Here is a 27,995-nt window from a genome sequence, read left to right as displayed (position 1 = left end):
TGTGGGTGGATTACATGCATACATAATACAGAAGTACATGTTCAAATTTGCATACATACATACATACATATGTAAACGTAAATGCGCTGGGCAAGCTGCCACATACATACACACATGCATAAGTATTTATATTTTTCACATTCATAATATTCTTTATCAGGTCTTTGTTTATGTATCTTTGATTATTTGTTAAATTTTTTTTAGTCTGCGCATACTTGTTCCTATTAATTTTCAATTTTACTCCGCCATTTGTCTAATGCGTTGGATGTTCACCTGATAGACAGTGCCATTTCTCATGAAAATGATCCGGCAATTTTATGCAATCCAGCCACTGTTGTAAGCGCTCACCCTTGCTATTGTAACCGATTATCAAGCTGCCCAGAAAGTCATTACTTTTGCCAATGTCCTTGTCCCAAACGGTAATAATCAATGTTTGCTTATTCAAATCATGTGGACTCGATTCGAAATAGAACTCTTCACGATATATCGGATTCAGTGTGCGCCATTTGACACCTGTTTTATATTTTTTATTTTTATGTAAATCAGGTTTTAATTGTCTGAAAAAAAAGAAGTGGTCGATATTCATAAAACGTACAATTGCAATTAGCATAGTGCGAATCAAATGCGTATATTTCGAATAGAATAAAGGGAGAAATCTGAGAATTAACTCATTAGCATACGAGTATAAAATACAAATTTGTGGAAAAATATTGGAAGTAAATTTTTTGTGGCAAAGTGACAAAATTAAGAGATATCTAAAAATAATAATTTAAAATAATGTACAGATGTCTCTATGCTTGAATGTATGAAAAATAAAGAAAAAAGTATGGAAAAACTACAATTCAATTCTAACTTTAAGCGGTTATATACAGCTAGAATTAAAAAAAACGATTTTTTTTCCTTAATGTACATATACGAGTATTTAAGATTACACACAGAAAATTTAATATCGTTCCGGTGTATATTTTCGAAGTTATACGCAAATTTGAAAAGGGGTTTCAAAGTATGTAAAGTGTTTTTCAAACTTTAAACGGCCGGTGACCAACATTACTTGAAAACGGCTAAACCGATTACTCTCAACTTTTAACACGAGCTTCTTAAATATATTTTTTAGTAATTAATCGAAGATTTTTTCTCACCGATAAATATTTTTTTTATAAACAATTTAAGGCCGAAATTTTGGTCAAAAGTCGATTTTTTTTTTTTTTGAGAAACCGCCATTTTGTCAAAAAAATTTATTTTGCTTATTCCTTCGATTAATTAAATTTAACATTGCTTTAACGAAATCTGTTTAGTTTTTTGATTTCAGAGGATCCAGTTCAGAGGTATAGTGGACACCGCAAAACGTCTTTTTTGAGAGGAGCTCCCGGAGATCAGCTGTAGCTCCTTTCCAAATAAATATTTTTACTAATACTAAGTTTTAAAATATAGTTAAAAGATGGCATAATATTTTTAATTTTTAGACCAATGAATTTAAAAGTTCTCTCAGAAAAAATTCTGGAAAATTTCGCTTTTTCGGCCTTCTAACTGTATATAACCCCTTAAATCCGCCCTACTCTATGGCTGAGAAACTTGGCTAGTATCCGACGAGCTAACAAAAAAACAGAATTATATTTATGAACCTACGTACGAATTTACCGTATCTGGTGGTCAGAAAACTCGACTTCAAATATCAATCAAAGGCCGATAAATATTGAGATTTTAGAAAGAAAATTACGCTGGATAGTTCATACTCTCGAAGTAAGCAGAGGTGCTTTAGTCTGAAGTCCAAAGGAGGCACCGAATAGAGGATGTCCAAGAGGCTCATGGCGACATAAAAGAGGCTCATGGCGACATACACAGATGGCCTTGATCGTATAGACAAAAACCTGACATGGACACAGGTTAAGGCAAAGGCTGAAAACTGAAATCAATGGCAGGAAATTTGTTCTGGCACTATGCACCCAGTGGTCGCCTATATAGCAATTAATCATTCTCATCATCGTGAAAAAACAACTCAATTAAATTTTAGCTTTATTTTCCAAACTAAGTTTTTTTCTGTAGCTCAAACTGTTAAAATATTAATTATTAAATCATTTCAACTAATACTTCAGCAATTTGACGAACTCTCTAAAATTATTACCGGAAAGTACTTCATGAAACATGCCTCGAACTGACAAGTGTGAACTATTCAAATAATCAAATTCTATTGTTGCTAATCTTGCAAAAAGATAGTGGGGAAAATTTATAAGTAGTGCAGTAGACTTGCAATAAATTAAATGTTTATAAATATTTTAAATAAAGTTGATGTCATAGAAAAAATCAAGCCAAGACGAATCTATAAAAAGAGGTGCTAGGTAGGTAGGTGAAATGGTTGAAGTGCCAGCCTGGCACCCCTCAAGTAGTACTGAAGGGCCGTTTTGATAGCATTATGAGACCTCCAACATGCAGATATCTACAGCCAGCCAGAGCTGTTGATATAATGGAGAAGATTGATAGGATTTAGGTTGACGCACTGCCCTAGGCTGTGGAAGAAAGGAGCGACCAGTGACCTTAGTCGTCTAGCGGCCAAACCCGGATATTTACAGAGAAAGTGTTCAACAGTCTCCTTCTCTGAGAGGTCTCCACAGCTTCTGCAATGGGGGTTAAATGGTAACCCTAGCTTTTCCGCATGTCTGCCGATCGTCCAATGACCGGTAAACACAGCTACGAGTTTAGATGGCGAGGAGTCCAAAGGACTTTCTGAGTCCTTCGTATATTGTACTGTAGAAGTGTTGCTTCATCAGCTGATTGGTGGCTGAATGTCAAAATGACAGTATTTCTATCTTTTTTCCATTTTCTTTCTACAACTAAATTTTCATAATTGTAGAATCCAAGAATGATAGAATATCTGTATTCTATTCGCCTCTTATATTGAATGAGGCGTTCAAAGTATTTACTCTGGATTCTGACGCTATTTCACAGCGACTAACACTTACAGCTTAACAAATGGATCCGAGCTGCCGTTGTTGTCCATTGGTATCAAATTGATGCACTGCTTCACGTTTACTACCAACGCCCGTCGCTTAGTATTATAGCAGAGTGAAATCAAAATTTTTCCATGTGGCCATTCCTGTGACATTTCAGCCTCATTGCTATATTGATCTTCACCGCCCAGCGGCACAGAAATTCGATACTGATTGGTATTGTGCACCTGTAACACATAAAAATTGGTGTACATATTTACATATAAAAAACATTATTTAGAGTCTTTTATTTTCTATCAGCCGTATTTTTATTGAAAACTCACCGCCGATAGCGCAATTTTAGCCCCTCCCAAGTAATCAAAGCCATACTTATCGTCATCAAAGATCGCTACGTACAGCGACGAATTAACCAACTCTTCCGGTTCGACACCTACAAATTGCAACGTCTCATTGAATTCCGGATTGCGCGTCTTATGCACTGTTTTCGTGCGTAGCCAACGTGTGTATTTGGTCGTACCCTCTGGCGTCACAATGTTCAACTTGCAAAAGGGATCCGTCAAACCAGCCGCATCCATGGCGGGCAAGTCGCGCGCCCTTACCATTATACAGTCCAAACTGTGTACGCTCTCACGATAGTTAACTGCTACCTCTAGCCAGCCAAGCAACTCGCGGCAGTGTAAATTCACCTGATTGTGACTGTGCACTTGACTGCTCGTGGCAGCCGAGTTGCCCGACGAGCTCTCTTCACTAATCGACCATGACGATGAGACTGAACTGCGGCGTGTGTAATTACTGTTGCTTTCACGTCTATTGTTCACCGAAGTGACAGTCGATGCAGTTGATATACTATCATATTCCGGCTGACTGTACTCTGATCTGGCCGCTTGACGATTGGCAAAGAAGGAATTAGAAAGTTTGCGCTCGCCGCTATCAATAAAGCTGCGTATAGAACCGAAAGTGCGCAGTCGAAAGCTATCCTCACGCTGCATGCGTGTTGCCGGCGGTGACACATCAGTATTCACAGCATTTCTATTGGGTACGCTTGCTGCTGCCGATGACGCTGCAGCGCATACAGTGCTTATGGCGCCGTCCACAACATCACCACCACCACCGCCGCCGCAGTTGGCGTCTTCTTCCGAACTACTGCTGTCGTCAACGTGTATTGTGAGCTTCTTTACGCGCACATTGCGCGTGGGTGTATTGTTACAACTTTGTGCGCCACGCGGTGGCAGTAGCACATCAGACATAGCGCCGCCAGTCGCTGTTTGGCGTGTGGGCGTTGAACTAGTGCTGCTGGGTGCGTCATAGTTTGGAAGCCCTTTGAAAAACCACGCACCCGATTTCTTCCACATTTCACGCGTTTCCGAGCAGATGCGACACAACCAAATTTCGCGCGTACGATCAGTGGTGTGGTAGCGTATATTAATGTCCACGCTACACTTGGTACACACAAACTTCTTGCAATCCTCGCAAATGATGCGCGTCGAACGCAGCAGTCCGAAAGTGTCGCCACATAGTCGGCAACAATTCGGACCGCGTTCCACGGCGCGCTGTTTTATCTTCTCCACACGATCCACCAGACGTCCGACGCGCTGACGCTCAGCAATCTCTATCTCCTCATTGCGGCGGATGACCGAGATGATGGCAGCCTGTTCATCAGGCCGCAAGGGCTCGTTACTTTTCGAGCTGCTCCAACCGGCACGTAATCTATGGGAAAAGGAAGGTTTGATTTTTTATTATAATTAATTTTATTTTATTAAAATAAGTTGAGAAGTTTTTAATTAAAAAATAGAATAGTTTTCAACGTGGTAAGCGTTAAATTAAATTTCTAACCTAATAATTGATTAAGATATCTATTTTTTTTCAACCAAAGTAATATAGTTACATAAAAAAATCACTCTTTCAGGGTAGGACAAACGTGCCGCAGATTTCATCAACTTGGAAGATTATTTAATGCCCTCTAAACTCTTAACTGGTGCACGCTTATGCACTTGATTTTGTTTGGAATGTCAATAGCGAATATTTTATAATGAGAATATGCAAATCCTCATGTCTTCCTTCACCATAAAGCTATCCATGGCTACATTGAAGTATTAAATATTTTCACTTTCTCTTATTTCATAATTAAAATGTGCAAGAATGCACGAAAATATGTTTAAATATGGTTTGAACCCTCGTAGTTCATCACGAAGTTCCAAATGTACTTATACATTAGTGTTCACCAGAAATCCGCCACCGCTGTAAAAAATAGTAAAGAAATTGTTTATTTGAAATGCATCTGGTATAAAATAGACAAACATGTTTGCACACCTAATTCCCACAAAATTACAAAATCTTATATCGATTTTCAATTGTATTTCCCCAACCATGACCATTACTGCCTACCACACCTCACAAGGTTGCGTATACGGCTAGTGGTGCATACAAATTATGCACGCGAGTATGTAAGAAGTTGATATGCATACATACAGTATACTGAACCCGAAAATAAAAAAATAAAAACAACAACAAACTTGCTATGCCAATTGTGTGCTTTTCTTATCTACACAGCAATGCGCCAAGTTCATGGCGACCACCAAGCGATAGTTGTGACTAATTAAAAAAAACAGAGCAAACTGTTACGCCAAAAATAAATACCAAAATAGATTAGAATAACTAGAAATAGAATAGAATAGTATAGCTTTAAAAAGCAAAAATAAAAAATCAGGAAGACTTAATGGAATTAGTGCATATCGTGCAAAACTGTTTATGCTTTATATGCAGCGGAATGTGACATATTATGTTACTAATGCCATTGAAAATACACGAAGCAACGTTCACGCAATACGCTGCATAGTTGGATTTCATGAAACGAACCCTAAACTGGTATGCAATTATCATTCTCATTATTTATGTGTGTATTGTACTCATTAACACTAGAAATACCGAAATTTTGAATTACATAGACTACAGATTACAGACTAACGTTTTATTTATGTGCCTCAAACAAAAACTACTGAACGAATCTACAAGAAGTTTTGCACACAGATAGCTTACGACCTGAGTTGAAGAATTTGCTACTTTTTTTGGGTATTGGGATAAAAAAGTTTAATTAAAATAAATTAATAAGCTCAATGAAATATTACAACACAGAAGTAAAAGGAAAAGTAGTTTTAAAAGAGCTTAATTTCGAAAATATTTTAAATTTAAGTTCAAGTAAAATAAATGAAATATAAAAACAAAAATTAATGAAATATAAGAATGAGAACTCCTATTTTTAAATATATTTTTGAATGTGGTTGCCAACTGTTTGGAAAATTAAGTTCAAGTAAAATATATAAAAATAAGTGAAATATAAGAAATATTGTAATAATATCAGGGAAAAAAGGTATGAGAATTCATATTTTTGAATGTGGTTGCCAAATGTTTTAAAAACTTAGTTCAGGTAAAATACATGAAATAAATAAAATATAAGAATACGAGTGAATTTATAGTATTTTTGAATGGGGTTGCCACCTATTTGAAATATTAAGTTGAAGTACCATAAAATAAAAAGTAAATGAAATTTAAGAATATGAGCGTCAGAGAAAAGAGATATGCGAATTTGAATTTTTTCAAATATCTTGGAATAGGGTTGCACCTGTTTGAAAACTTAAGTATAAGAAATTAAAAAATTAGTAATAAAAAAATCAAATATGGGTATGAAATTATATGTATATGTATATATAATTGCTGCGTACACCCTTGTTGGCCGAGCTCATTCTCCTATTTGTGCCGTGCGTCTTGATGTTGTTCTACCTACAGTTTCAAGCCGATTCCGAACGGCAGATATTTTGTTTTAGGTGCTTTTTCATGACAAAAATACACTCAGAGGCTTGCTATTGCCTGCCAAAGGGCGACCGCTATTAGAAAAACTTTTTCTTAATTTTGGGTTTTCACCGAGATTCGAACCAACGTTCTGTTTGAATTCCGAATGGTAGTCACGCACACACTCAATCGGCTAGGCGGTCACATGTGAAATTAAGAATTAGAAATTTAAGAAAGCTTATTTCAGAAAATATTTTAGCAGATAGTTGCCACCTGTTTGAACGGGTTAATTCAAGTTAATAAATATTTTAACAGAAATACTAGTGTATTGGTGTCAAATGAAAGATGCGTGAAAACTATTTACTTTGAATGAGGTTGCCACCTGTTAAAAGAGTTAATTCTGTAAAATTAATACTATTCGGGGCGGCCTTAAATTGCTTTTCCTTGCTTTACTTGATTTTCCTGTGTTTTGTATAAAATAAAGACATTTATGTAACATATGTGGGCATTTCAACCATGTCCCACGCGACCTGCGTACACATTCAAGGTGAATAAAAACGTCATCTAACACTTTTTTTATTTTGAAAATAAGCTCAACTTTTAAGCAGTTCTATAACTGGTGTTAAAGTTAATTTTGGAATATTTCTCATTTTCTCAATTGTTATAATACAAAAACCCAAGGTATTCGAACGGGACACAAACATAAGACGATTTCGCGGCTTACAATTCAAACCCCGATCAGCAAACCTAAGGTAATATCTTAGTGTGACTATTTTTTTAAGTGTTGTGCATTGATTTCTCTTAGAAATTTTTTTGATTTTACTCAAAAACTATTTATACTTTCTTTTTAATTGAATTTTAATCACTGTCGCACGTGACATTTATTTCATCATTATATTTAAGTTGTCTTTTGTGGTTCGTGTTATGAAATTACAAATAAAAGAGCTTAGTAAAAATGTTTTGGATCAAAAGAAGTATTCGAAGTATTTATTTTGACATAATAACGAAAAACTAAACAGAAATATGTAGTCTGAATAAAGTAGTGTGTAGTATTAAATATAATAAACAAAACTAAATGTAAATAAAAACAGTATTTCGAATAACTAAAAGTGGGTTATGAATACAAACATTAAACTTGATTGCTTTCCTGTGAAAACATACAAAAAGAATGTAATTTTACGAACTCTCAATATTCTGTCTGGGGTGAATCTTCTGTTGGAAATGCCCATATAGAGAAATTATTAAGTTGTCAGGATTTTCTAACTATTTCAATTTTTAGTATTGGTTGTGAAAATACACTAAAACAAAATTTAAAATTTGTTAACGAATGTAATGCACGAATTTAGCATTCAGTAAAAAAACAGTTAAGCATTAAAAATACTGTTGACGTTCTATGTAATTTTCTATCAAAAATGGGACTGCCTTCGTTTGACTATTTTCGTCCTTCCAGTGTTAAACAAACCACATATCATATCAGCCGCATGACTCAACTAAGCTGAAGAAGAGCTACCCTAAAAAAGTACAGAAACGAAGTCCTTAAAGCGTTGTATGCCTTAGCTTTTTTCTTTGCTTTTATTCTTACCATTTACTTGTTTATCGCACATAATTTATAAAAAGTAGGCTGAGTGGAATACCGCAGAGTCAACGACAAACACCAGGTAAAGTCAAACTAAAAGTCACATATACCCATACATGCATGCCTACATACATGCACATACCATTGAAGCACAAACATACGTATGCCTGCATATGCAAAACACGCATGTGTGCATATGTATTTTCACATAATTATTTGCGTGTGTATCGCCGAGGTTAATGGCATACGTTTCCTCTTAAACATATGCATGGACGATATGTGTGCCGGCGCTTCGGTCTGTCTATCTAACTTACAACCAAAGTGGTTATTGTGTCTGCGCTGACTTTATTGCTTTTGCGTGTTTGTTTTATATATGTATACATTTTTTCTTATTTGAATTGGATGTGTGAAGAGGTGCATGAGTGCAGACACGTTTTCAACATTTCTTAGCATCGAATTCTTTCCTTGGTACTACGCACATACATATTTACTGCCGCAGGCAAAATGTGATTGCCGACGTGTCGTTTACTTTGTAATGTTACTTTCCTTGCTGCTGTCACTTCTTACTCAATGAAAGTTCTAAGTGAGTGGCAGTACTTTATAAATTGTGCTCACAAAAAAAAAAATATATTAAATAAATAAACAAGTTTGCTAAGCAAGCAAAAAACAAGAAAAAAATAAACAACGAGATAAACTTGATAAAAGGAAGAGAAGAAAATAGGTAAAGCAGCCTAAAGGCAAAAAGAGCAACAACAATGTGCGGGCAACAGCTCAGATTTGCAGTGCTTAGAAGACTTGAACTCCCCGCTGCACAGTAAAAAGCTACAATTTTCACTTCATTTGAAATTCTTAGATAGATATACATACATATACACATACATACACACACACATACATATATGATAAGCGGTCAATTCATTTGCCTAAGTATGCATAACGCCAACCCGCCATCTCTTGACTGACTTTATGTCACCTCAGCGGAGGTATAATATTATACCTTTTTTTGTTTCTAAGGTATCGAGTGTTTTTTATGAGCTTGAGAACTTAAAATGATAATACAAAACATAAATATTCTCAAATTGACTATATAGATTTTGTTACTACTTTTTCCAATAAATCTAGTCATATGGCGTCAATGGTGGCTTGAATATTGCAATAAATCGATTGTTAAGTGAGCTGTATGGCAAGTTGAGCTATCTTGTTAGAGCCGAATGTCGGGTCGATGCTTAGCTGAGACAAAAATTTAGGCAGCATGTCTCGATAGCGCTCGCCATTCACCGTAACGGCAGCTCCTTCCTCATTTTAAAATAAATAAGGATCGATGCTGCCGCCAGTCCTCTACGAACTTCGGGAATAGACTGTTTTTTTTTTTTTGCAAAATAAATTTTCACCATTTGGAAGCGTTATTCTGGCGCTAAACGATTCATGATGAACAGAAATGCCAACCCAGTTTGCCATTCTCAGCTGTCCTAGCTATTCATAACGCCACGTCTAATGCAACTAAAAAAGACTCCATAGTAAATTAGTTACGCACTTCAAAAAATCGAATTTGTCTCATTTTTGTGGTCTAAATTGCTTGTTCAAAGTTACATAGAAGAAAAACATTGCCGGTCAAAATTATGCAACTTCTTGAAAAAAGTATTAAAAATTTATTTTCAAATGATATTAAAAACAGATATTTTTTTCATAATAAAATCATTTAAGAGTGGCCTTAACGCTGTTTACATATTTATTTCCACCTTTTTTTATAATAAAAACAAGGTTGCTTAGAGCGGATGCTGAACCACATGCCTCAGATTAATGATTTAAGATTCGTTTTCTTTCTTTCGTTTTTTTTTTACTTTAACTGCTCCTGAGAGGCTTGCAGTCAGTCCTCCAACTTGGCGATTTCTGGTTACCAACCCGACCCGATAGCAAAAAGGAGGAAAAAAACTTTGCTGGTTTAAGATAATTTTTTTTGACTTATTAATAATTACCTACTTTTAGTATTTCATAGTATTCTTTATTTTTCATTTCCGTTAAAAGATTAGTTTATTTACAGATGAACCATAATAAACGATTTTCCCATGCTACAAAACTCTGTTGACAACCTTCAGCTACGCGAGGTTGCGTATACGCAGTGGAACCAAGGAATTCATGGTTGTTTCGCACATACAGTTAAACTTCGTATTTGAAATTACTTTTTGCCACTTCGGTGCTAACACATATATATATATATATATATACATATGTAGATATATACACAAATATATATATAATTGGAGCGCACATTCTTTGTTAAGGATTTGGTCGTGCTTCTCCTCCAATTGATTTTGTTATAAAAAGAGCATACAGCTTTAAGAAACTCACTCAAAAGTTTTTCCCTACGGAGGGGCCAAAGCTACCTGTAATGTGAAGTTTAATACCCACAATGGTCATATATATCGAATTCGAGTCATATGTATGGGAGTCACGCTATCCTACCACTTCACAAATTGCATACGTGTTTCAAAGCTTTTTTTAACCTCATATTTTTTCTTTTAAATGAATATATTCGTTAGCAATGCAACACTAATAGAGTGATAACTAATTTCAACTAAAATTTAAACTTCATTTACATTTGTTCGGGTAACTATTATCCACCTATATCTAACTATAAACAGACAGCAAATGAAAATATGAAGTCAACTCCTACACCCAACCCACAAAAGTAAACCGCGTTCATTGTGTGCACTTCATTTCACGCCCATTTTATACTTGCACCTTTATTTCAATTTCTTATTTCAGACGTCTTACTTACATAACTTGCTGTGTAAAAACACCATCAGAAGAGAGCAAAAAATAAAGAATAAAAAATAAAACAAACAAGAAAATGTAAATCGCTTTTATCTGGTTGGTTGGTAATTTGCTACTTTGCAAAGTTTATTTAGTGCTTTTCTTATTTTTCTTGCCTGTTATAGTGGTTAATGGGAAAACATTTTTTTACCGTTATACGCTTTTTATGTTTTGCCTTGTATAACCACGAGGCAACACCAATTCCAATTTGATATTTACTTGGAAAATTTTTATTTTTTTCTTGCTTTCATACTTACGAGGGCGAACTAGAACGTAAATGGTCAAGGCAAGAAAATGCATCAGCTGATTGTTGCAAATAATTTTCATAAATTTCAAATAAAATAAAAAAAAAAACAGTTTACTAGCCAAAAAGAGACTAACTTCAGTTTGCAGGATACCAGTAAAAAATTATTTTTAAAATCGGACACTGATCACAGAAAATAGCCTGCGTCTCCACACATTTACCAGTTTTGGACTCCTGTGAATAATACCTTCTGTGATTAAATACGTGTAGAAATTAGTCGGTGGAAAGGCAAATTTGCACACTTATTTACGGATTTATTTACTTGAGCTTAACAGCTCGAAAGGTTTGTTAATAGCTCGTAATAGCCAGTGTGATAAATTATTTGAGCCTTTTGATAAATTTATTGAGCCTTGCATGCCGCCAAAATATTGAAGAGGGAAACTGAGATTTTATATTGAAAATTATTTGAGTTCGCCCCTAAATATATTATATTATTTTCTGTCCTAGACCTGATTACATTTCAGCCCACTCTCGTAAAATTTCATATTTTTTGCTTGTTTCAAAAGCGGCTGCAGGCGCCCGAAGCTTGTTTGACACTTTATCGAGTAAAACAAACAGTTTTTTTTAAACAAACAACGCAATCAACGTAGCCTTCGACCATCACTGGCATCTGGCTATTCTTCTCCCATTTTTTGCGCTTCTATACTTTACTTGTTGTTCAGTGTAGTCTTGTTGGTCTTTCCACGTGTAAATGTTCTGCGATTTTTTTAAATCTAAAATTTAATCTCCAAAAAAACTGGTCAAAGGTGTAGGTGAAAAGGTAAATCGTGGGCGAAAGGGTAAGACATTTATTAGAGCACTCAGAAGAAGGTGAAGAGCGATTTAATTTATTAATTTACATTGCATAAACTTATTTTCAGTAAATAGTAAATGTATAATTCTCTTGGAGTACAAAATTACTGGAAGTGCCTTATAAGTGCAACAAACTAATAAACTTAATACATATACATATACTTTATGTAGTATGTGTCTACAACTTCATTAAAACTTTGGCCGAATTGCTCACATTGTAATGTGTATGTTAAGATTACCCCACAAATGGTCTGCCCCTCCAATGCCATCGGAGGAGAAAAACTTTTTCTATCATTTCATATTTCATGTATACAGTGGACTTGAAACCTGCGGCAAATGGTGTAGTTTGCTCGCTCAAATACACCAGCCCAATTGCTCATACATATGTTAATTTCAAACCTCTCATTTCTGTTCATAATACTTGCACAAGTTGATGGCTGGTTTAACGAAATGCCAACACATACACATATACTCACCTCTGACCTTTGCGAATTTGGCTCGTTTAATTAGTAATCAGATTTCAGTAATCATATTTCGCAATAATAAGAAGATTGGACCCGCACGAGTTCGCATAGTATACAAATAAATAATAATAACATAAGCAGAACAATTTTAAATCAGATTGCTACATTTATATGCATACATACCTACTCGTATGTACTATATGTTCAGAAGCATGGTAAGGATTTGCAATCAAAAAACTTTACAAATAATGAAGCCGCACTGAAAGGCAACATATCGAACAACTGTACACATACACTTGTATATATTTGTATGTATTATTCAACCGTATACAGGCAAACGAAGACCGGGCAGCATTAAGCACCGCTATTTGGAGAAAAATGTAATTAATGCTGCACGTTTGCACAATATTTGAGTTTATTTTAAAATTCGCCTTCATCATCAACGTCATTCACCTTGACCACACAACAGCAGCTAGCAACCTCGAACTTTTCCATTACTCCACATACAACATTCAATTACTCCAGGTGGTTGGTTAATGGTGATTTTTATGCTTTCGGCAATGGTTGCCCTTCAAAGTATGCAACGCTGCAGACAAAAATCAAGGTTACTTATTATTGCATTATCTCCATCATACCTATACTCGTACTGCTGCACATGTCCCTGTATTTATTTGTGTGGGAAGTAAAATGAAATGTAACAGCTGTTTGCAACTGCTGTTGCTGTTTTGTGTTGCAAAGGAGCGAAAAATATGTAAAACGGTAGCAGCAATAAACAGAAATGGATGTGAAAATTGGGATGACCTTATACATGCACTTAACTATTAAGCAGGTAAAAAGGAAGGAGACGAAAAAAATGCAAAGGAGAACAAATTTTACCTTGCGTTTTGCACGATGTGAGCTTATAATAGGGGTATAAAGTTAAGCTAATATTCTCTTCATAGAAGCTTAACAGCGCAGTATAAGCACATTGAAGATCGTTATTTAACAAAAAATTTCCTGGTATACTTTTAAACAACATACAGCGTGTTTTTTTAGAGGTTAGGTTTTCAAGTTGGCACTACTTTTTTCGTAGATGGTCTTTTTGACAGCTGTCACTTGATTTATGCTCAGTTTGGTTTGCCATTTCATAATGAATAGACTTACACCTGAACAACGTTTGCAAATCGTGCAAATTTATTACGAAAATAATGGTTCGGTTCGCGCGACGCATCGCGCGCTGCGTCCAATATTCGGTCGACATAATCGTCCATCAGAGTCACTAATTCGATTAACCATGGATCGGTTTCGCACCACGTTTGATCTAGTGGATAATACGCATCCTCAGAGACGTCGTACAGTGCGCACCGAAGACGCTATTGCTGCTGTGGAGCAGAGTATCGAAGAAGGCTCGAATGAGTCCATCCGCCATCGCGCGCAGCAATTGGAGATGTGCCCATCCACTTTATGGAAGATTTTGCGGAAGGATCTTGGTTTGCGAGCTTACAAAATCCAACTCGTGTAAGAATTGAAGCCGAACGACCATCAAGCGCATCGCACGTTCGGTGAATGGGCCCAAAACGAGATGGCCACCGATCCCGATTTTCACAAGACATTTTTTTTCAGCGATGAAGCTCACTTTTGGTTGAATGGGTATGTCAATAAGCAAAATTGTCGCATTTTGAGTGAACATAATCCACAAGCCATTGCTGAGACGCCGTTACATCCTCAAAAAGTCACTGTTTAGTGCGCTCTATGGGCAGAGGGAATCATTGATCCATATTTCTTTAAAAATGAAGCCGGCCATAATGTTACAGTCAATGGAGAGCGCTATAGAGCCATGATTAATGACTTTTTCGTGCCTGAATTGGACGATGTTGATGTGGACGACCTTTGGTTCCAACAAGACGGCGCTACATGCCATACAGCCAACGCAACAATCGATTTATTGAAGGAAACTTTTGGTGAGCGCATTATCTCGCGCCGTGGACCTGTGGCGTGGCCTCCAAGATCGTGCGATATAACACCGCTGGACTATTTCTTGTGGGGCTATGTGAAGTCGCTTGTCTACGCAGATAAGACCGAGACGATTGACGTCTTGGAAGAGAATATTCGGCGTGTTATTGCTGACATACGGCCCCAATTGCTGCAAAAAGTGGTCGAAAATTGGGCCTCTCGGCAGGAATTTATTCGAGCCAGCCGCGGCGGCCACTTGCCCGAAATCATTTTTAAAACATAATGGCAAACCCTTATCTTTATAATAAAGCTAAATTCTTGGCCATTAAATTATATACATTTTATTTCATCTTGAAAACCTAACCTCTAAAAAAACACCCTTTAGTATGCAGTGATTTTATTTATCCAACTTTCGGCTTTGTTGTCGATAGTGTCGATAGATTAGAATTAGTGTTGATAAATGCATTTTCGCACAAAGTAATTTAAAAATGGTGAAATATAAAATATTAATAAATAAATAAAAGATATAAATGGGAAATTTTCAACAAAGTTGCCGTATATAATTATTTTAAGACATTCAAAATTTATTTGTAGTTTGCACAAACTCTTAAAGCTTTTAATTTTTGTTTACAATAAATAACTTGCTATAAAAGATAGGGTTGCCATATACTAGTCCTTAAGACAAATTTTTATTTTAAACAGCTTCTACACAAAAGTTTAAAATTGGTTTATAAATATTGACTTACAGGTTTGTCATATAATATTTTTTAAAACAACTGGAACAGTTCGCCGAAGAGTAAATGGGCCCATGAGTTAATGGCCCTTATTATGAGCAACATTCGATCTTCGACTGTAGTCGAAAGTGCTGATCGAACGAATTTTCATTTGGTATTATGGTGCTCATTCGTTGAAGAATAGGACTATTGTGAATTTCGATCGCTCGACGCATTTACAATAGATAATTTTTTCTAAGCTGATACAGCAAATCAAAATAAAAGAAAACCCGATTGTGTTGAAATTCTTTGCTAACAACATTTTTAAAAGTTAAAAAAACTATTTTTTGTGAAAATGAGTACAACGGAGTTGTGGTTCGACGATTCATCGGACGATGAAAGATTAGTGGAACGAGCTAGAAGTAGAAAACGGTTGAGGGACGCATCCAACCCCCTAGAAATGGCTTCCACTGAGTAAGTTTAGAATTTTCAAAATGTGTGACGTACTTAATATTACAGAAATTTCCTTACAGAGGCATTTATGAACCTACTGTCCAGTACAGAAAACCAGTTGCAGCAGTGCACCCGAGCCAAATCCATTCCAAATATTTTAAAGCTAGCCACAGTTCTGCGATTTTGTGCTCAGGGATCGTACCAATTGAGTACGTTGTATCCAGGCCAAATTCCACCCCAGGCGGATTTATGCAGGCATCAAGTTGCAGTAAACCGATTACACTTTCTTCGGTAGTTGAAAGTCCCTGAAGTTTGTTAGGGAGTTCAGCTTTGCTTTGCGACATTTTTTTCGCTTTTGACTTCATGTCAGCCCATACCTGCCTAGGGAAAATAAAAATGTATTTCTATAAACATCACACAAAAAAAAACCATTATTAACCTTAATCCATTTTGCTGCCGTTCTAACTGGTAGTCCCAAGCAATTCAGCTCCGTTGTAAATTCCTGCCATTTTTTTTCTGCTTGAACTTTGGTGCAAATCCCTTTTGCGAATTGTGGATTCTCTTCCATTAATGCAACTAGCCTTTCTAATTGCTGTTTGGTACTCACGACTTTCGACTTGCATAAAATTAACAAAATAGGTATATACATATTTATTATTTCGTTACTATAAATGATCGCAAACAACTTACATTTTAACCAGTTTTCCCACAATACGCTACTCAATCGAAAGCACAATTGCATTGGACTCTAAATTCGGTATACAACGAAAATTTCGACAGAGTTGCACCGCTCATAATACCAAATAGACATTCGTTTTTCGATCTTCGACAACCAACGAATATCGAAGATCGAATCCAACTCATAATAGGGGCCAATATCTACCCTTACGGCGTGGTTAGAAAGGATCCATACGGGAGCAACTACTACCCAACTCAATTCCTTTAATGGCACGAAGCATTTCGAAATACCTCAATAGATTTGGCCATGACAGTTCACCAAACTGTCCAATCTGCACGGGGAAGAAAGAAGATGTTGATCATGTCATGTTCCAATGCCCACTCTAAGCTCTAACCTTTAAACTCTTAAACGGAGCGAAAATCGTAGATTTTATGCTGAAATCAACTGCTAACTGGAAGGGAATCTGCTCCCATGTAAAACATATTCATAATGATCTAAGACGCGCGGAGTTTCGTCGAGAAGCCTTTGAGCCAACCATCCCCTTTTGCTGTTTCCGCCTGGAGAGTAGCAGATTGTGGAGATGTGCCAGCCTGCGTACTAAAGGTGTAACTGTGAGACTACAAGTCGTGCCGACTTCACGGACGTTATTCCGAAAAAACAGTTGTATGCGCCTCCGAATGACAGATAAATTTTATGAGAAACTTTTTCATTACAGAAATCTACACCGAGGTTTGCCATTAACTTTCAAAGAAGTTTGGAAACATGTGTTTTTGTTTTTGTAATTTTACACAAAGCTGCTAGTTTCGAGTACAAGCCTTAAGGTTAAAAGTCGGTATGCTACGGATAAGTAATCACAGTGTGATATGAATTTTGAATTAACAGACGAAGAAGATTAAATCCGATTTTGATGAAGTCACGCAAACTTGTTCCTCCAGTAGCAGAAAATACTTTCGAACCATGGTGAAACGATTTTTAGAGGTATGCTCTTCAACAGACCGTTATTCGGCTCTTAGCGAATTTGACAGAATCAGCTGATGGACTGACATTACTTAGGATTTGAAATATGAAAAAAGTCCACATGTGAAATGGTCGTGCAGAATTCGGCTCACAACTTTCTTTTTCACCATAGTTAAAGAGCAAACCTGGTAAACCTATCATTCTTGTATTCGAACGTCATAATTTATATTTCTTTCGTTAAAAATGCAGGCTTGCAGTTATTGAAGGCATTCAGGGAGAAACTTGCGACTGAAACATTGTCGAATGAATTTAATAAAAATTTGTGGTGTGGCTTTCAAAATAATTTCACATAAAATTTTTTTTTGGTCAATATGCCTATTTTTTGAGCATCACGCATAAAGATAAATCTCATTTTGAATAATATTAGTACAGTCCGTTTACCGACCCTAGAGCTGCAGCTTTTGTGATTTGTTTAATTTGATATTTTACCCAAAATTTTCCTACTAGAAATGATAAATGTGGAACTATAAATTAAACACTTCTAGAAGGCTTTCTGCCTTTTGTGAATGAAGTATTTATGACCTATGCGCCGCTAATGCCCATAAATCACTCCGGCACTGCTGCAGGCTCCAAGGTTTTCGAGGCTGCTGGGCGACGGTTGTGTCTGAGGCTCTAGTAAAAGTAATTATTACAATTAGAAATTCATATTTTATTAACTTATTGAAGCTTAATTAGCCCACTCATTACGACGCAGCATGTGGCGCACCACAGTGTCACCGCCGCCGTCAACATAGCATGTATTTATGATGAGCTCATAAATCTAATCTATTTTTAATAGACACTAACAAAGCACACAAAAGTATCCGAAACACACACAAATATATGCGTTCACACAAATGAACGAGTCAATTCTCATTACGATAGTCTCATTACTGCATTTCACTGCCCTTCCAGCGCTCTCGCGCGCTTGGCTCCATTTCAAGTCACTTGATGCTATTTCCTTTTCCTTTTCCTTTGTCAGCTCGCATATTCGCAGTGCATTGACAGTCACCGTGACTTGCATATTCATGCGGTGTGTGTTGAGCATGTGTTTGCTGTTTGTTGGCGTCAGTTAGGCAGGCGCTGACAGCTCTATGAGGCATGCACGCACCAACCCACCGGCATTCAGCAAAAATAAACATTTACAACTACATGATGGCCAACACAATTATGATTGCACAAAGGCGGGCATAAAATGGTTTAGTAAACGTCAAGTGAGATTGTGGCGGATTTGCTTTGTTCATAGTTGATTATGGCCTTTTTGCGTTATACAAACGTACACATGTATGCACTTACATATGCATTAGTGTATGTGTTAATAGGTTTTGAAACCAAATGTCAGAGAGAGAGGTTCTCTATTCTGCTTCAGGAGTAATACCTCTAAAAGAGAAAAAATATGTGATATTTCACATTATAAAAACAGCTACTGAACTATTTCTTCTAAAATAAGCATTACGAAATAGACAGGTAAATTTTTCGATGCGTTAAACTCAATTTTGTTGCTAAAATGTTAATCAATATTAGAAACCACGTGGCAATGCCGTGGAAGAAAGTTCTGTTAGCAAAGCTAACCTATTGAAATTGTCTAAAACTAACAGCTTTTGGTATTCGCATACGCTAAACTCCAACAAAGTAGGGGAAATTGAGGGAGAGTACTAAAATTACATTTCATTTTGTAGGGAAGCTGGTAGTTTTTGTTAGAAAAGCAGTAAATTTTTAAGCAGAAAAACAACTGCACGAACACAGCTGATGCCAATTAAAGCAAATCAGAAAGTTTAATTTAGCTTTGGAAAAAGTAAATATAAAAACTGTAGGTGTGGAAGAGTAAATAAATACACTTTGAACTCTACGGAATAGACCTGGAGAAGTATAGTAATGCACCTTTTTTAAATGTTTCATATGCCTTAAATCACTTGTTTCACTCTTAATTTTTAATATAAAGAAACTAGCAGTTATTCTAGAAAATTGATGGTTTTACGGGTTTTCTGCTCCTTTACTATTTCGCATATCTTTTTCATTAAGAGGGTTAGATGGAATATTTACTGGAACACTCTCAATTTCTCTTTGGGAGAGATCAGATGGAATATTTACTGGAAAACTATCCGAAGAATCCTGAAATCGGCAAAACTGTAAATATCAGCTGATAAAAGCAAGCAAATCCATAAAATTTTGTTATTCTTGGACTGTTTTGGAATAAAAAAAACGCTGAAAAATAAACAAGGGCCAAAGGTGAAGAGTAGATATTTCTTATTTACACTACTGAGTAGTACAAGGTGATCCATTGCAGCTTATTTTTAATAAAATACCATCCATGAAAAAGTAAATTAGTAAATCAGCCATTTTGGGCTTATAAATAAAATGAATATCGCTGTTGCAGTGACCTGTTAACATTTTTCGAGAACATGTCCATAACAGACAGCAGACAAATTCTCACAGAATGTTACAGTTGTTGGCCAGATAGAAGTTTGGGTCGCTCCAATAACGTAAAAACGACTATGGTGGAAATAGCAGCATTCGCTATTATTATTAATATTAATATCATTATAATGATTATTATGATTATTACAATTATTTTTATGATTACTATTATTGTGCCCCTTTAAGAAATCAGAGTATTTCTCTGCGCCCAACTTCCTACAAAAAAATATTGTATTGAGTTTTAATGAGCATTCCCTATAAGTTTAAGGAAACTTTGTATTCTGGTACAATGACGTAAATGGCATTAATCTAAGGATGTCGAAAAGAAAAAAAAAAAACAGAATTTATTACACATTGAATGAAAATAAATGCCTAATTCTCTTCTATGGAGCGTTACTGTAGTGAGAAGCGATTTCCGAAAACCAGGAAGCAGAAGAATGATTCAAGATAAGAAGGTCTGAGATAACATATATCAAATCATTTGATTCGCCACGTGAAAGAAGAGGCTGGAATAGTTGCCTACAGCAGGTTGGCTACCTGCTGTGTAACACATTTCCTTTAACCAATGAATAGTTCAAAAAAAGAGTAACTAATTGTGATTAACAAAATTAATATACGAGTGCAACTCGTCGCAGGAATACTAACGAGGCCATGAACTAGCTTTGAAACCACGTATAGTGATTACCCTAAGAGCTGTATAGAGATAAAGAAGCCCTACAAGTTAAGTTAATTACTGGTATGCCCTAGAAAATGATTCAGATTAAATGAAGAGAGACTTCGTCGCTCTTAGGGAGAGAGCGGTCTCGACAGACTAGGCAACAGCACATTGAGAGCATTCTCTACACTCTGAATAAATAGGAGGATTTGTTTTGAATACAAAAAAATTAAAAAATTGAAAAATAAAGCAAAATGGGGATAAAAATCCAAAACTTACAGGAGAAGAAATAATTTTTAGCGCTCCAATCGCCAAAAGCGTTACCTCAGTTTTATTTTTTCGAATACCATTTTCTTATTTTCCCCTTTGGAGCCCGTTAAGCAAGTAATTTACGCATAAGGGTGTATTTATGTATGCATATTTATACGAATACATACATAATTACCGATATAGAACTTTGTACATGCAAAAGTACATTTGTACGTGCAGTCATTTATGAGTGCGTGCGGCGTAAAATTTCATATGTTGGTGCCCCTGAGGAGACCAAAGTGTAGTACAACATGCAATGAGCTGTCTAACGAACACAAAAAAAATTCCGTGTGGGGGTAAGTGCTTACAGTTGAAATGGTGTCGCATAGTCGAGTGTCTCGGACACTTGATTTAATTATGAGAGCCATTGGTGCATTTGCACTCATAATATTCATTATAACACTATTTCTTCTGGGTCTCGTTTTGTCGCTGTGGCCACAAATCAGCAAATGACGTGCGGTTACTCACAGACACACACACACACTCTCTTACGCAATGAAAATGTTTGTGGAGTAGTGAATGATTTTGAAATGACGACACTACGCTACGATCGTTGGAAGGACATGCAGCGAATGCAAAAATTAAAAAATAATTAATAAATAAAAAAATAAAAAATACAAAAAATGTGATAATAAACAATGCGCGTCAGTGCAACGTCCGTTGATAAGCGGATATGCTTTGATGCTGTTATGAGTGTTTTAAGTCAACCAGTTGAGATATAACCAGATGCACAGTTTTACATTTCAATGCATTTCAAATACAGTTATTTAGGCATTTTTCACGTGCATTACAGTGTGCAGCGAATATTGCTTGCGAGCGCTAAAATCGCACTCATGATTTTTTGCCACCTCACTTGTGAATTCAATCTAATTCAGCTAAATCGCGCGCAAGAAATAATGAAAAACAAGTTTTTCGCACGCTAACATTAATAAATTTTTATTTACACACACCTACAAGAACAACATATTGAGAAATTATATAAATTTGGTTACCAATTTATCATTTCACTGAGCCCAAAATCAGTACCTAATCCCCACATTTGTGCATTTTCCACCACAGCTGTGTTTACCCAGAAAGCGAAAGTTATAAAAGCCGCCACTCATCCACTTAACAAAAACCCGCTGATGATGATGCTGATTGTGAGTGTCGCTAACATTCAGACAAGAAGAATAATCATAGTTGTTGTCTAGATACATAAGAGAAAGGCCGTTCTGACGCGATCACCTGAAATAGCTAAACTGAATAATTAAATCAGATGGGGATACGAAACTCCTACAATGTGAACACTCATCTGAAATAATATCGAATTCAAATGTAGTAAAGGGATGCCATCATCATCGTCACCATTTCCTTCCACTGGGGTTTCCCACTTTATGAGGTACTCAGTCTCTGGTTGGGGTTAACAGTTTCACTGCTAGAAGGATTCAAGTTGGGAGATTGACAGTAAGAGGTTATATACATCATGTCTCAAGATTAGTTTTGAAGTAGTTTTTATTGTTAACAGCCGTATTTTGAATAAAAATAATGACACCTGAATAAATCTAAATTTTTGATATTTCAATCTAAAACGGCATGTAGGCACGTCTTTTGACAGACGCTTTATATCATGTTCAGACCATTGGACGTAAATTGAGTCAGATTCTCCATGCAACTCTATTAAGTTTGTCCGATGTAAAGAGCAAAGTCTGTTCAATAAGAAAACGAAATCCATGAAAACGAAATAAGGAAAGCAAATAAAAAAGAAATCGCAAGCGAAAATAGTAGCGAGTAAATTTAAACAACTTTTTAAGAAAAGTATGATTTTTTAATCAATCTCTTTCTCTAATTGTACAAACTATACAGTTGATAAATAATTGATAATATTATTAAAAAAGGAAGATGCTGGGGTGGAATGAAGATAGTAAAGTGGCTCTTCATGAATTGGAGCGAGTATTTATGAAACTTACCAAAATAAGCAATATATCATTGATTAGTATATTTTCATTTTATTAAAATTTATTTTAAATAAATTTTCGTAATTTAAAAACTGATTTCGCTACATGTCGGGTTTGAGAACTTGAAGTGACCATATAACAGAAATATTATTATATGTAATGATTTTTTTTATTATACTCGTATATCCGGCATATGTCCGCCGTGACTACGAGTTACATAGTCCATTCGATCAGTCCAAATGTTGGCTACTCTTTTCAAAAATCGGGGCGTATGGCGTCAATGTATGGCGCTGTATGGCAAGTTGCGTCATTTTGTTGGAACCAAATGTCACCGATTATTTTTTGGAAACCAAAATTCAGTCAGCATGGCTCGATAGCGCTCGTCATTCACCGTAACGGCAGCTCCCTCCTCATTTCAAAAGAAATATGGACCGATGACGCCGTAGGTGTTCTATGAACTTCGTAAACAAATTTATTTATTTATTTATTTTATTTTTTAAATCGATTTCCACCATTTGGAAGCGTTGTTCTGGCATTAAACAAATCATGGTTGCTTGCCTAACCTTACTGAACAGAAATGTCAGAACAGTTTTCCATTCTCAGCTGTCACACCATAATTATCGATATCGATAGATCTCATGTAGCTAAAAAAACCCTCGATAACGAAATAAATTTTCAATTTAAAATATAACCCAATTCGATTTTGTAAGGAGCTCTATATTTGATTTCTAAGCCTTTTCGGAGTTCAAACTCGCAAGGGATTCTAAATATTAATTCATAACGAATTTGGTTGTCGATTTCATAAACTTAGTACTCTTAAATCGATCTATTTAGTAATGATTGCGAAGTTCGAGTTCGTAATGAACTCTTTAAGTGGTTTCTAAATGTTTTTGGATTTCGAGTTGAAAATGGACTATTTTTGTAATTTCCAAAGTATTTCGAAAACATCTCTGAATATGATTTCTTACCTCTTTTTCGTGTTTCAATTCGTAAAAAAATTTAAATGCGTCTTCATAATGAAGAATTGGAAAAGGAATTCAATTTCGTAATAAAGTATGCCTGCGATGTAAAATCGATTTTCGAACTAATTTTCGTAATGAAATCTTAAATATAATTTAATTGCATCTTGGATTTAATTTATATATTATACATTTACTAAGCTCAGGATTCGATTTCTTATAGCTTTCGAAATTAAATGGGTTTCATAACCCATCACGAAATTATACCTTCTGCTCAAATATGAACGAGACGTTATCAATAAAACGGTCCGCGGATGACATATGGCAAAAATAAATTTTTTGTTTTTTGGTAGGACTGTTATAAGCTTACATGGCAAATTTCAGCGTGATATGTCTCTTAGTTTGTTTTCTGTGATACTGTAAACAAGTCAAGCTCGAGTGTGTTCTTCGAATTCTCTTTTATGACTTCAGTTGTCTCAAAATGTTTTCCACGGAGCGGCAACTTGAGCTTGGGAAACAGGAAAAAGTCACATGGAGCCATATCAGGCGAATACGGTGCTTGCGGAACGATATTGACATTATTTTTGTTCAAATAATCGCGAACAAGACGTTATGTGTGAGCTGGTGCATTATCGTGATGCAAGAACCATGACTTGTTGTCCCACAATTCCTTCCTTTTAGGACGAATGTTCTCGCGCAAACGCTTTAAAACGTCTAAATAATATTCAGCGTTAACCGATCGGCCTTGCGGAAGGAACTCCGAGTGCACCACACCTTCGTAATCGAAAAAAACAGTCAGCATAACCTTAATTTTTGAGCGACTTTGGCGTGGTTTTTTGGGTTGATGTACGGCCCTCTTTGAACGATTTGTACCACTGGAAAACACGTGCACGCGATAGAGCAGAGTCCCCATAGGTTGTCTGTAACATTTTTAAGGCGTCTGAAGCCGAAATTTTGTTGGAATAACAAAATTTCAAACAAATTCTTTGTTCAACTTGAATTTCCATCGTTAAATTCGAAGAACACACTCGAGCTTGACTTGTTTACAGTATCACAGAAAACAAACTAAGTGACATATCACGCTGAAATTTGCCATGTAAGCTTATAACAGTCCTACCAAAAAACAAAAAATTTATTTTTGCCATATGTCATCCGCGGACCGTTTTATTGATAACGTCTCGTTCATATTTGAGTAGAAGGTATCAAATTACATTTCGTAAAGAACTCTCCAAGTAACGGGTGATTTTTTAGCCATTATCTTTTTAAACAGTTGGTTTAAACAGCTGACGTACGTTCCATGTTTTGTTTCACTGTCAAACATATTCAGTTTGGTCTATAATTTAAACATGAATCGTCTTACAAACGAACAACGCTTGCAAATCATTGAATTTTATTATAAAAATGCGTGTTCTGTTAAGAAAGTTTTTTGCGCGCTTCTTCCATTTTATGGTCAGTTTAATCGACCCACTGAAGCGGCTATTCGAGCTATTGTGACTAAATTTAGAACCAAATTTACATTATTCATCAAACCACCAACACGCTTACGTAGAGTGCGAACTGAAGAAAATATCGCAGCTGTATCGGCCAGTGTTAATGATGACCATCAATTATCGATTTGTCGCCGTTCTCAGCAATTGGGCCTCTGTTACTCAACAACGTGGAAAATTTTGCGAAAGGATTTAGGTGTGAAGCCTTTCAAAATACAACTGGTGCAAGAATTGAAGCCCAACGACCTACCGCAACGTAGAATTTTTGGTGAATGGGCTCCTGGAAAGTTGGCCGAAGATCCACTTTTTTATCGACAAATTGTGTTCAGCGACGAAGCTCATTTTTGATTTCACGTTCGGGACCTGTCAATTTGCCACCCAGATCGTGCGATATAACGCCTTTAGATTATTTTTTGTGGGGCTATGTTAAAGCTCATGCCTATTCAGACAAGCCTGCTTCAATTAACGCATTGGAAGCCAACATTAAAGCATTTATATGTGAGATACCGGCCGAAACATTGGAAAGACTATACCAAAATTGGACTAAGCGGATGGACCATTTGAAGCGCAGTCGCGGTCAACATTCGCATGAAATAATCTTCAAACATTAAATTATATGGACTGTACTATCGATTTTAATAAAAATGCCATGCATTTTTCTGAATTTTACTTGTGTTTTTTTGAAAAACTTTCCTATAGCTTTTAAAAAATCACCCTTTAAAAGTACGAAATCGGAATAAGTTTTCAAAATGGAATCTGAACGATTTCGGCTTTCGTTTTCGCTATGAATTCGAAGTTCGTCAACATTTGTTTGCTTTGAATTTTCCCCAATCCAGTAAATCGGACTTCTTTTCTCCCCTTACTCTACTTCATTGTTTTTGTATGTACACAACAGCGCTCTAACTAATCGTTATCTTTTTTATTACATGCGTTCAAAAGCTTGCATATATCGAGTTAAAATGCACAAATTTGTTTATACCACACATACATACGTGTGTATATGTATAATAAGTCCAAAATATAAGTGTATTTACTTTGCTCTCAATGCCAGTTGCCTGTCGCTGGGGCAGACAAACTTATTTCCGCCTGTGTTGTTGTGGCTGTGGAAATCCATTTCCTGCAGTGTAAATAAGCGGCGGCGGCACGAGTGATGGTAACGGCGACAGCCTGTTGGTGCGTTGGCGGAGACGAGAGTTGTACTATTACCTATTGTTATTGTTGTTGCTGTTGTTGCTGCTGTGCTACAATGTGTCACTGTTAACTGTTGTCAGTTGCGACCTCGCCTCTATTGTAGTTGTTGTTGCTGCACACACCACTGCGTATGATTGCTTTTGCGTGCAGTGTCTTGCGATAATTGTTATTGTTGTTGGGTTATTTTCAACAATATTTGTTGTGTTATGCGCTATTTGCCTTGAAAATACATACAATATTTCGATATTCACAAGTGGTTGCCGCAAAAGTTATGCACACGCCCACACACACACATATTCAAACGATAGTATACTTTTTGGCGCAGCTACAGCTGGTGCAAGCGAAAAGGACATTACTGCATCTATACATCGAAAACTTATGCGTATTTAGCACAATTGAAGTTTTAAATATTCGTTTAAGTCACGCACATTTTTTTTTTTTTGTAACTTTTTTTTTGAACTTTCAATATAATTTATTTGCTATATTTTTTTTTATAAATTAATTATTTTTACATATAAATATGACACTAAACTTTACCGCAAGGCTTTATACTTTTTTTAATATATTTTTGCTATTTTTGGCGAATTTTTTTCTTCTACACATTTCTGATATTTTTCCGTTCTTTGGCGTCTGTGAAACGCCCTCTTCAATCGACGACAATATACTGAGTGCCTGACTAAACAATCGGTGTCTGGAGTACTGCCAGTCTGAGCCATTGACGAAACACTCGCCTGTTGCACAGTCGAACGCACTTGAACGCGCCGAAAAACAGCAACAATAGCAACAAAATTTCCTCATAATGAAACACTATCATTTTAGTGCCAAAAACCCCAATACGTTCTGCACGTACGAGTGTATGTACTATATGAACATTGCGTGCGTTATCAACCCCACAAGGCGAAGCAGCCATGCACACAAACACATACAGCTAAGCTTGCTAGTTCGGTTGTCTTGGCACAGCATGTTCGTGTCTGCAGCGAAAACGGATAACAGGAGGCAAATTACAAAAAGTAACGATAAGGTGTGTTCACTGAATACTGCAAACATTTGAACGAATTAAAAAGGAAAATATGTAAGTAAAATAAAATTAAATTAAATTAAATAAAGTAAAATAAAATAATAAATTTAATTAAACTAACTTAAATAAAATAAAATAAAATAAAAAAATGTATTACACTAACTTAGATAAAATATAATGTAATAAAATAAAATAAAAAAATTAAATCAAAAAATTATATTTACTTAGAATAAATATATATAAGAAAAACTTATAAAAAATTAAAATTATATTTACTTAGATAAAATAAAATAAAATAAAATAATATACAGTCGACGTCCAGTAATACGAAGGCTCTTTTGTACGAATTTCCAATAATACGAATGCAATATTTTTTAAACTAATAATTCTATAACACGAATAAAGCAGAATCTTACCGGTCGGTAATACGAAAAAACTGTTTACTCTCTTTTTGAGTAAATAAGTATTTTTGGGAATTTTTACTCCAGAGGCGTAAAAATTTTAGTTTATTATTTAAATTTCTTATTTATTAGTTCAATTTTTCATCTATAAGCACATAAATTGCACTGT

The 27,995-nt window shown here is 35.7% G+C and overlaps 1 protein-coding gene across 1 annotated transcript; it reads right to left on the bottom strand.

Annotated features, from left to right (window-relative positions):
* Positions 1 to 192: 192 nt before the first annotated feature.
* LOC129239481 (rabphilin-1) lies at positions 193 to 26,821 on the bottom strand. The gene is made up of 4 exons (XM_054874987.1): positions 26,251 to 26,821; positions 3,269 to 4,652; positions 2,958 to 3,172; positions 193 to 557 (listed from the first exon to the last, which is right to left on the bottom strand). Exons 1-4 carry the CDS (start codon positions 26,328 to 26,330, stop codon positions 254 to 256), a joined length of 1,983 nt encoding a protein of 660 aa, XP_054730962.1. The 5' UTR covers positions 26,331 to 26,821; the 3' UTR covers positions 193 to 253.
* Positions 26,822 to 27,995: the final 1,174 nt, after the last annotated feature.

This window comes from Anastrepha obliqua, chromosome 2, assembly GCF_027943255.1.
Source record: "Anastrepha obliqua isolate idAnaObli1 chromosome 2, idAnaObli1_1.0, whole genome shotgun sequence".
NCBI classification, from domain to species: Eukaryota; Metazoa; Arthropoda; class Insecta; order Diptera; family Tephritidae; genus Anastrepha; species Anastrepha obliqua.
This window is presented reverse-complemented; position numbering and strand designations above follow the sequence as displayed.

Excerpts from the sequence above, each read along its gene's own strand:
- LOC129239481 (XM_054874987.1), bottom strand. The coding sequence starts at position 26,330 with ATGGATTTCCACAGCCACAACAACACAGGCGGAAATAAGTTTGTCTGC. Across the intron at positions 3,173-3,268 it reads CTAAAATTGCGCTATCGGCG|GTGCACAATACCAATCAGTA; the intron begins GTGAGTTTTCAA and ends TATGTGTTACAG. Across the intron at positions 558-2,957 it reads TCGGATCCATTTGTTAAGCT|ACAATTAAAACCTGATTTAC; the intron begins GTAAGTGTTAGT and ends CTTTTTTTTCAG.